General features: G+C 37.2%; 1 protein-coding gene and 1 pseudogene across 1 annotated transcript in view; one reads left to right on the top strand and one right to left on the bottom strand.

Moving 5' to 3' along the window:
- LOC149037745 (uncharacterized) overlaps positions 1-50 on the bottom strand; it is a 1,525-nt pseudogene extending 1,475 nt beyond the window's left edge.
- Positions 1-10,252, top strand: part of LOC113668673 (gamma-aminobutyric acid receptor subunit beta-4) — an 18,292-nt gene extending 8,040 nt beyond the window's left edge. The window contains exons 2-9 of the mRNA XM_089188563.1: positions 4,557-4,681; positions 5,006-5,139; positions 5,441-5,508; positions 6,359-6,570; positions 6,686-6,768; positions 7,600-7,722; positions 8,196-8,554; positions 9,412-10,252. Coding sequence (XP_089044689.1) covers positions 4,590-4,681; positions 5,006-5,139; positions 5,441-5,508; positions 6,359-6,570; positions 6,686-6,768; positions 7,600-7,722; positions 8,196-8,554; positions 9,412-9,669 — 1,329 coding nt within the window. The 5' untranslated portion in view covers positions 4,557-4,589 and the 3' untranslated portion in view covers positions 9,670-10,252. The remainder of the gene's footprint in view (positions 1-4,556; positions 4,682-5,005; positions 5,140-5,440; positions 5,509-6,358; positions 6,571-6,685; positions 6,769-7,599; positions 7,723-8,195; positions 8,555-9,411) is intronic.
- The last annotated feature ends 954 nt before the right edge of the window (positions 10,253-11,206 follow it).

The raw sequence follows: 11,206 nt of genomic DNA, 5'->3' as shown, positions 1-11,206 counted from the left end.
GCGGAATACTCGAAAAGCTCGCCACGGGTCGCTGCGGGCTCGCCAAAATAAATTGAAATACATTAAGAAAATGTATGCATTTCATTCGACGCGAAGCTAGCGCGACGTTAAAACTGAAGACGCTTTATCGATATTTTATCTGTCTTGGTAAGACGGATAAAACGTCTAGGACGAATTTAATTTCCCAGACGAATTTAATTCGTTTTAGACGTCGCGCTATCGTCGAATTTAATTGCTTGTGGGACCTTGAATTAAATTCGTCTGAATTAAATTCGACTGTAGCGCGACGTATAAACTAGGCCTTAGATTAACCAATATCAGAGACAATTTTGATTCTCTTACGACGTTGTTTTGTTTGTGTGCTTGCTATCATACAAATATTGGTTTGCATAATATCTGTTATAAAGGGACAGCGAAAAACTTCTTTTGTTGTGATCAAAAAGTGTAGCTTTAGTTTAGCTGTTATGCGACACATGAAGTTGCTATATCGTAAATATTTTTTGTTTATTTAGTACAGGAAGAAGCGTGCTTGTTTCCATTGCGGTAGAATTCAAATTGTCTCACACAGTGATTACATCATTTTGGTCGGGAAACGAAGGCCAATAGAAATTTTTATACGGAATTCTCTAAAACGTATGGAACGCAGTACATTTGATTGAAAATCAGTAATAATTGCCACCAAAACAGCCAACTAGAAGAAGAGGAAATATCATAGGACGCTAAGAAGAACGCAAAGTCGACATTTGATATTAAACAGCAAATCATTCGCACCCTCCCAAATCGGAGAGTTGATTTAAATGGCACGTTTTGAAAAAAACCTTAGCTGTAAGAAAATGCTTCTTCTTTACTTATTTTCGATTTAAGGAAAATTCACCATCTAACTCGTGAATTCCCCTGAATCTCATTTGTAAAAAATAAATATTTCAAAAATCCCTTCATGTGTTGGCGAACGAAAAAAATAAGTAAGAACATTTGGCTCGAGGTTGGGACCGGGAGCCAAATATTTAGCCTTTGGGCCGAAAAAGTTGGGCCGTTGGGCTTAGTCAATTAGTACTCTATCATGTGACCACAAGGCCTTAAAAAGGGTTTGAAATTAGGTTTGAAGCTAGCTAATTGGGAAGTCATTGGATTAATAACAAAGGCGCTCGTTAGACAACTGAAAAAAAATTCCACTATAACATCTTTAATTTATAACAGAACTGAATTTGATGTCAAAGGGACTTTCAAAATGTTTTATTTCGCTTATTGTCTTTAAGTTAAAGCTAATGATTGGATTTTTAGTTTTTAGAAATTGCAAGTGTGGAACCCCACAGTTTTATTGTGGACCGGCCTAGTCAGCCCGTCCGGCTCCACGCACGCTAGCTTTTCGTTATAGATTCTTTAGAAATGTGTGACCAGGGCCATACGATAATCCGCCGATCTGATATATAAGAAAATAGAAACCACAGATTTTCGATCTATGAATTTAGAGATAAGTAGATAGAGGTTTCTTTTTGTCAATATTTCCTTTGTTTGAATTTACATCAGATTTGTTTAGTTTGCTTATTTATTCATAAAAATAATAAAAACAAAAAAAATGTATTTAAAAAAAATTGGTGAAATATGATCATCCGTCTCATGGAAAATTGTTAAATAAATATAATTGTGGGTTTAGATTGTCATTACGTCTCTATATTCTCTAGCATGTATTTTACCGTGTTTGATTGACATCCTGATCATGATCACCTCTGGCATAACACGAACTAAACACACTCCACCAAGCCAGAATTGAAAAACTTGCGAGCAAAGAGAGAGGGAAAACCATGTCCTTCGTGCGTATAGTTATTTGTAGCTTCGTAATTGTTCGTAATGGCTATATTTGAGAAACTTCTGAGAAGAACTGGCTCTCATAAAAGCGAACACAGAGACAGTTTGACGAATAGTTTTGACATTCGTCAATCCTTCCTGATTATTGACAGAAAAATTGAAAAAAAAAAGACTCCTATTGGATCTCAATGATGTCCTGAGGCTTCCAAACAACAGATGTTAAGTGTCTTTTATAAACAATATGGAGATATTGACCGAAGGGAGATTTGACTGTTAATTGTTAAAAGACAAAATTGACATCCCGCAAAAATTTTCATTATAGGTGATTTTTGACTTATTGGAACGTGAAAATAAATGGGAAAAATATATTAGCACAAGACACTCAGTAAAAATTATAATAAGCCAGTTGATCATTTCTTATTCCTTTCGGCGGTCTTATCTTACAGGTATAATTTAGCACGCTCAACACCTCTTTTACTTAGAGGTGACTTAAATGTAACCATGTAGTACTTTTCCTCTTCCGCACTGAATTTGTAACTAGATACCTTCTACGACTAGCATGTAGCTCTTTTAGGGGCGGTACCTTGGGTACGCCCTTTCTTCTCCGAATTTTGTGTTCATTCTGCTGTTATGCAACAGCCCTCAAGGACTATTTTCTTTTAAGATATCTTTTCAAGTATGATTTTAATTCAGTTACTAAGTTTATTATAATTTTTATTTGGTTAATCTTGTTTTTGTTTTGTCCGAACTTGACCGTAAGACCAAGAAATTTAAGTCAGAAAAACGTATCGTGAAGCGTAAACATCGCGAAGCTATCTACTCAGTATACGAACTCCGTTCTGCGTAGCCCAACGTGATTCGCTATTTAAGAGTAAAAACATGACGAAGGTTAGAGACTGACAGCTCAGTAAGTCTCCTTTATAAGCAGTGACCCACACTTTCCTCGAGAGATCAGAGCTAGTCCCCGTTGTAATAACTTGAGTTGTAAGAGTGAATAAAGAAAAGGGACAACAAAACATCGAGTGTTAGGAAATTATTTCTAACATTATAATTTAGCAGAGGGAATTCCAGATAACGTGATCTATTATGGAGATTCTCCCCGGGAAGAGAGCAGAATTTTGACCACAAACTTACACTCGTTAAGTCATTTTCTTTTCTTTAAATTATATTTATCTTTAATTCTCTCTGTAATAAGTATTTACACCGTCCCGGATATGTCGGCCCTTTGTGCGAAAAATGTGATTTACCAAAAAATAGCAATACAGGTACACTTACGTTGACGTAAACTCGATTAAAAGTAAATCTTAAACCCTTACGCAGGGTTGCATTTATACCCGTGCCATACAGATACTTCTTAATCATCTTTCAAGGCCGTGTCCGACAATAATTTTCTAATCCATTTTTAAGGTCATAGTCTACTTCATTTTTTAGAGATGATGAATGACCGTTATATCGTGCAAAAGGGCGTTCTTGGATAGAAATCAACGAAACTCTGCCAGTTGGCTGCGCGGACAAATGGGAAAGGAGCAGAACTAACACCAACACCAAGTTTTTTTTAGTTAGAATCACACGTTTCCAGCGTCATGCGGTGATGTAAGGCGTCATTAAAGTTTTAATCTTTGGTTAACAATAGGAAGTTTCCTCGCATGCAGCCTTACAGAAGTCTAGAATGAGCTTCTTGAACAAAAGGTTTTCATTTAATTACCTATCTTCATCACGAACCTAAATTACGGTTCTGATTTTGCAGAGATTTGGAAAAGATTCCTGTTTTTATTTTTTTTTTTTTTTGCAATCTACCTAAATTTTGTTCATTTCCCTAATCATTGAGGTTTTTAGATCCAAGTGGTAAAGCGACATTTAATTGACCAGATGATAAATGGATTATTTGGGAGGACTAAATAGGGATAAGAATCTTTTTTCGCGGAAAAATCGAGATCTTATTTCGAATCTCGTCGTCAAGATGCACACAGAATAAGCCGCCACTCGGCCAACATACTCGTTCATCCTCAGTTTCTATAGGGGATGGGAAAACGTTCACAATAGCATATATTCTAAAATTTATTTCAAAAAAACATCTTCAGAATTCCTCAGCGCCATGAAAGACGAGTTTTGTACAGGCTGAGCCTTTGATTATTCATCGAATGACTGTGTAACAATCAGGCTGAAGAGTTTCTCACCCTGGTACTTGTTTACAGTTTTGTTACAAGTCAATTGAGACTCTAAACATTGGGGAAACATGTCATAAAAAAACCTAACACTAACTAAGGTTTCACATGACACGTACTGCAAAGTTACTCAGACATTACGCCTATCACGTACGCCGTCCTATAAGGACTGTTATCAGGTTATTGATAACCAATCACGTTCGGGAATTTTGTTTTAATTTTTATTAATAATAAAACAGCCAAAGTCCTATCGTCAAAATTAAACATAAATAAACCAACTTTCCGTGACCGTTATCACGGCGAAGTCTTAAATACCACTGTTAGGTTGGTAGATTCATGCATTGTGAGTTGTTTGCAAGTGATACACTCCCCGGTCAACATCTGAATCCAGCCTTATTTTTCGTGAGCTTTAACAATATTTTCAGAAAGAAAATTTTTCATTTTACTTATCTATTTTTAGGTACCACTTAATTATTCTCTATTCTTGTCCACCAAAGGAGGAGTGCTTCGGTTTCATACTGTTATTTCGTGAGATACGCCAAATAGAGCTTATTAATTTTGCAAATGTTTTGACTTTTTTTGCAGATTGAAGAAACCCGTCGGAAGGTCTGCTTTGCGATGTCCCTTCGGACTTTTTACCTTATTTTCTACTTAGAGACGAGTTTAATTTTTACGCTAGCTTGCAATTTGCAGAGGAATGAACACGAAAGGTCAGTATAAAACAAGTAGCAAGAGCACTTGACATAATTTGGGAGAATTTCCAAAAAATGTTCAGCAATATTTAAATGATACTGCCGGTTGGAATTCGAGAAATTACCTATCCGTTCAAACTTATCGATAACGATCATTTTATCGATGTATAGAGTTGTGTTTTTGCTGTGGAAATTTACCTTCAACTCGAATGACTAAACATATCAATTTCTGGCCTAATTTGTCTTTACAGTCGGCACTAGACCATTACGGCGAAATTATCTTTGCATTACTCAAACAGCTAACGATGAGATTTTTTTTTATTTTGATTTATTTAATTTAAGCGAGGCCGACCAGGACATCATTGCCATAGCAACTAATGGGACCATGCCACTAGTGAATGGAGCTCATAATGCCGCCGAAATCCTACAAAAACTTTTCAGAAACTACGACAAAAGGTTGAGACCTGACTATGCAGGTAAGGGTCATTTGAAACTCATGACTTTGTGACCATTTGATAAGTTTCTATGAATTTTTGTCACAAAAATTGCCCTCCTCATTGAAGTCATAAAATTCTCCCTCCCTGCAATCTAGAATGTGGTTTACCACGTACTGCAATTTTCAACAATTCTTGTCAGATAAACTTTGGACATTTCAAACTGGGGCATAGTCCAGTGGTATACCCATGACATGAAGCAGTTGCCAATTTTTAGTTTTCGGACAAAACTGGGACATGGTTAATCCTGTTGTCGTTTTTCATCTTTATTTTTTCCTCCCAGGAAAGGCTCTTCTTATAACAGTGTCTCTGGGAATTTTGTCCATAGGGAACATTCGTACTGAGGACATGGTGAGAATCAAACTCCCTCCTTTCTTTATTACACTATTAAATCCACTGGGTAACCATTATTTTCAAAATAAGTATCCGAAATTAAAACCTAAATAAATTAAGAACTTAAGGCCGGTGCCCTGTGGCTGGCGATAACACCAGAAAAGTCAAGATTGTTTTGAAGCCACATTTACACAACGTTTTATTTTCTACTGTCTCGGTTACAATACTTTATCAAAAAAGAAAATAACAACAACAACCAAGAACACGTAGATCTAATAAGTATCCCTTGGGTGATAGAAACTAAATCGGGAAAACAAATAACTGGAAGGAAGACGAAACAAACATTGGCAACTGATTAATCAGACTGTTTCTAGGCCGGGCATAAATAACAAGAGTTTAAGTCACGGCTAAGATTTAATTGAGTGAAGACGACATTTTGCACTCACACCCCTAGTGAGAAACTCTAATTTTCAACGATATTTCCATGAGGAATGAAGCTTACAAACGTAAAGTTTCTTTGTTTCAACATTGATGCTTAGCTCGGGTGTTACACTTTTCGAAAAACTGGCGGAGGCTGTTAAATAGTGTCACTAAACAGAATTTTTTTGAAATCTCACGATTACACTTTATTATCTCATCTATCCACTGGGAAATCTGTGAACGAAAGTACTGAGTAATGTTATCTGACGATAAAAATGGAACTTTGTGACGTATTACGCCCCAAAATGCATTTCGCGAAAACTTCAAAAAAAATTAGCATGGCTTTTACATAACTCTTTGGCAAATACTTCCGACAATGGCAGATCCCTTAGTTAGTGCGTAATGATACAAAAATTGCTTTCATGCTCCTTCTGTCATTATTTTTCAGGAATTTACGCTTGATGCGTACATGAGGCAAATGTGGAAAGATACCAGGTTAGTGTTTGGTAGTAGAGACATCGCTCTTACTTTACAACATGAAGCACTGAACGACCTTTGGCTACCAGATACTTACTTCGAAAACGCTGTGAAAACATCTGTGCACCAAGAAACTCGCACCGTGGTACTTTATGGAGATGGCTTGATAGTTTTCAGTCAGAGGTAGGATATGGATGTAACTGAATATAGGGAGGGACACGCAGCGTAATATAAAACAAAAATAAATTGATAGACATAAATAGAAAAATAAATATTTAACCACGGAATCGCCTACTAGGGTAACAATGACGGCCACAACTCTGATGAATTTTCGTGCCTATCCGATGGACACGCAAGTTTTCAGAATGGATATGCTAAGCTGTAAGTACAACGTACTTTTCTAGTGAAGCCATTGCTACTCGATGATATAGATCTCTCTTCAATCAGTTATGATGGCCCTAAAGCCTACAAAGTGGAAGCTTCTGTGAAACTCCGTATAACTGAGCAGTTTTCCTGATTTTATAATCTATTTTTGGTTAAAACATAAATGAGATTTTTGGAAAAAGTTTGTGGATTCAATCAAGACATTTTTCTCTTTTAATTAATCATGTATTCTTCCTGGCACTTCACGATCCATCCGCTAAGGAACCGGTCGGAAGATTTTGGTTGTCGCGGTAAACTTTACAGGATCTACCCATAAGGCACTGTGATTTTCTTGTTAATACCCCCTCCCCCCCCCCCCCTTCATTGGCAGTTTATTGGCAGTCACTTTTCTAAAATGATCTATTAATGAATTGCTTTTGTTTCATTCGAATATTGGTGACGACGGATCCACCCCTCCCTTCTTCCTGAAACCATAAGATCTTCTCCCCCCAAGATCCTCCATTCCCCCCCCTCCCCTCCCAGGTGATAAATGATGAGAGGTACCCTGCTGTCAGCTGAGACCGTCCTTTTTAAACCAGAAAGGTATTTCGTCACAAAATGCATCCAAACTCGATTCTCTCGAAAGACATTTTATCAAGAACGGTTTTTTGGGAAGATGTGTTATCTGTCTATCGACAATCCCAAAGTGTACGTGAGACATTCATTTTTATACTGTAACGGTATTTTGTTTCAAGTTGCTTCCAGGCACGTTTTTTCATAGGATGTCGTATTATGAACGCGTTCTTGGGAACATAATTGGTTCAATTGCCATTTTAATGTTATTATCAGATGGCAGGGATATCAAACAGCTGCGCTATGCAGGAAGCAACGTCAAACTCTTTAACAAAGAGATGTCTGAATTCATGATTACGAAACAAAGCGTAGAGATGAACACCAAAGAGCTATTTATGGGTATGAACGATTTGTGCATTTGAGTTTGATTACACTATTTATTTAATAATGCCTGCGTGAAAGAATTACTTTGGTCTCTTATCATATAATCTGAATTGATCCTCGATATTTGGATTTCTAGAAGCATGGTGCTCAGCGCAATAATTCTGAATGCAGTCATGAAACAACATGAAAATGTACCTTAGTAAGCTTACGTTCCAAGGGCGTCTCAAGGTTGTCTATACTATTTGTTATTACATAATAATGTAACGAGAATGCTGGGTGATTCAATTCGTTTATGGCGAGCCCTAATACAAATTCAGATTAAAAACAAAAACAACAACAACAGGAAGATTGATGGTTTTCAGTTACAAAGTGGCCTTTAAATCTCCCAGCATTACAACATGACCCCACTATCAAGTTTGATAATTCCACGATTATCGAAGACGTAGAAAACCCTCCTTTCTCAAAAGCGATGATCGGTTGTCTTATAGGTTGTTTTGATGTGCTAACAATAAAGTTCACCGCAGCAAGACGGATTGGGTATTACATCATACGTATCTATCTCCCTTGTGTTCTCTGTACGGTTGTCTCGTGGATGGCATTTTGGATGGACCCTGCCTACATCGGAGACCGAAGTGCAATTGGTATCACCTCCCTTCTCACCCAGATATTCCTGGTCGGAAGCATTAATGAGGCTATGCCGCGCGTCAGCTATGTGAATGCCGCTGACCTATTCTTGATTGTTTCTTTTTCGTTTACGTTCTTAGCGCTCGTTGAAACTGCTGCCGTCTACAGGAAAGCTGTATCCATAGGACGGATAGAGAATGGAATTTCCTCTGAGGAAGAAAAGGCAAGATCAAACTTTTCTCACTCCAGTGGAGCAATAAACTTTTACTCGTCATCATCCTAATATAAATAACGATTTATTCGCATCCCCGCATCCCCACCGAAAGCTCCAGTGATTTTGCTGATTCCAACTTTGTTTTATTTGACATCTTGAGCAATCTTCGGCCACCTAAAGTCATATCGTCGTGATGATTTTAAGTCTTTCGTACTACGAGGTCAAGTTAGCTGTACTTAAGTCAGATTCCTCTTCTTTTCCCTTTAGTTTTTCGCCCCAAGGAAAGAAAACGCGGTAACTAAAACGTCAGGGCCGATTGTTTAAACAAAGTGTAGCCGTTGTTTTTGTTTTTGTTATTTGTTTTCTTTTTACAAAAACGCGTTTTAAGCAATCCTCAATTTAGCTGAACCTTTTGTGTGAATATTTATTTTTGCGGAAAGTGTTAAGAGGGTCGTAAGATAAAAGTGGAAAGACATTTAATTTAATCAACACTCTTATGGAGAAAACCAGAGGCCCATTGACTGCGTAAAACCGTGGTTTGGGTTAGACCATGGGTGAAAAACCTAGACTCTGGGTCGAGAGGTCCACCCAGGAGAAAAAATGGGTACCAACCAACTGCCAGAAAAACTTGATCCTTCTTCACCGTACGAACTTTTCATTATAAAAATACTTTTAGTGGAAGCAAAGCGTTAAAGATAAGCCCCTCTTATCTAGTCGACATTACAATTCATCTCACCCGCACAGTTCTTAGCAAGCCATGACCGAAGGCTAGAATCGAACTCTATCATCGCCTTTTTTTATTACCGGCTTTTTATCTTACCTATTAATTTTCACTATTACCATTTTCTACACATTAATCCTTGCAGAAAAATGACATGACAACTGCTCAAAGACTCGAGAGTAGTCAAGACGAAAGTGTATCGTCAGAAGGCCCGACGGCATTTCAAAATCACGAGGATGTTACAGCACATGACAATCGTCTGTGGGTGAAATTACGCACTAAGGTCTTTGGAAATATGGAAAGTTTGGAAAATCATTTAGACAGAATAGCTAGAGGATTCTTTCCTGTTGGGTATACTGTTTTCATCACGGTATACTTCGTAATGTTTCTCGTTGTTCTTTGAATTCCTTTTACCAAATATGTGTGATATATCTTTACCTCCATGATGCAATTAGGCGTAAAAGCACAAGGTTAGGCGGTATATGCTGTACTTGTTGAGATCACAATGCATATACCGAGGCATTATAACCAGTTTATATTCTCTTGCACTTTCATAATACGTACAATTCTACGAACGCGTGATTGGGAAGCTTGTCAAAAAATAAGGCGGACAGTAGGAAAGTTGCAATTTTCTCGTTGAAGAGTCCAATTACTTATACTTTTTCTTTTTTCATCTTTCGCGTAACTTCACTCTTTCTGTATAACGTGATTTTAGAAATTACCAAGCAATACGCTCGGTCTAATAACTACTAAGGATTTAAACCAATTATTTCATGTAGATGTTCACATTTAAACTGAAACTTGAAAAGACTACTGCCTAAATTGCAAACTTTACAGTTTACTTAGAATATTGGCATTTTCCACCCTAGATAACTATGTTTAGTTTTTGTAAATCTCTCTGAAAATCTTTCTAGCTAAACATAATAATGTACTTAGTGTAACATAGTAAGGAAATGTGAAATAAACTATTGTTATTTTTTTCTGAACCTTCTACCAACACTTCGTCTCTTTCTCACCAGAATTTCGAAATCTTAAAAACATGTCCCGTTAAGCACTGCTTCTGGAAAACCGGTGGAACTATAACCTCTAAGGAGCTACCTTTATTAAACTGTTATGACGTAGTAATGAGAAGGGGAAACAGTGCTTGTTTAAGACAATTGTCCCAAACGTTTTTATCGCATATTGCACCTTGGCAGTAAAAGGGCTAGCTGTGTATTTGCTATGGGATTTTATTCCCCGAGAAGTGGGTCCAACATGAGAGTCATTTTAATATCCTAACCAAAGAAGACTAGCGAATAATATACCGGTATAGTATCGGAAAAACATCGTTGAGAAGGATCCACTCTTTGCTTAACTCGAACGTTATGAACAGTTTCATTTGATAAAACGGTATTTCCTTATCAAAAATTAATAAATTTCTGGAAATTACCCGTGGATAACAGATTAAGAAAAGACTAGCGCTAGTAGTAATTACAATTTAATGCTTATTGCAGTTTTCCGTCTACAGTTGAGCGATCTAAACAACAGGTGTTAACTTCGACCGGTGTTTACTAAAAATAAAATTTCGAGGTGGAGAACCCAAAAGAAATGAATTCCACGACAGATTTTCTGTTCTTTAGAGACAGGAAATATAATGAAAAGAATACAGCATCCATAAATAGAACCTTGTGCATAAAAAAAGATGAAAAATCTTAGATAGCAAACTGAATGGCACCTGTATATTCTAAAGGCTGCAATACACAGTTAGCAACAGGTCGCTTAGTCACCACGTAGCGGAAAGGTCGAAACGTCGATTCGCTTCTTCTGACATTGTGATGTAATATTGAAATCCGCCCCTTGGACGGAATGAATTTTATAAAACGAAGCCAATCTGCTGGTTTTCATTGGCGCGCAAAAAAGAAAAAACAAAGTAATTTGCCACGGTGACTGGCTATGAAAGC

Source organism: Pocillopora damicornis, chromosome 11, assembly GCF_964200805.1.
Source record: "Pocillopora damicornis chromosome 11, jaPocDami1.2, whole genome shotgun sequence".
Classification (NCBI taxonomy): Eukaryota; Metazoa; Cnidaria; class Anthozoa; order Scleractinia; family Pocilloporidae; genus Pocillopora; species Pocillopora damicornis.
The sequence above is the reverse complement of the archived record's forward strand: the minus strand, read 5'-3'. Positions and strand labels throughout refer to the sequence as shown.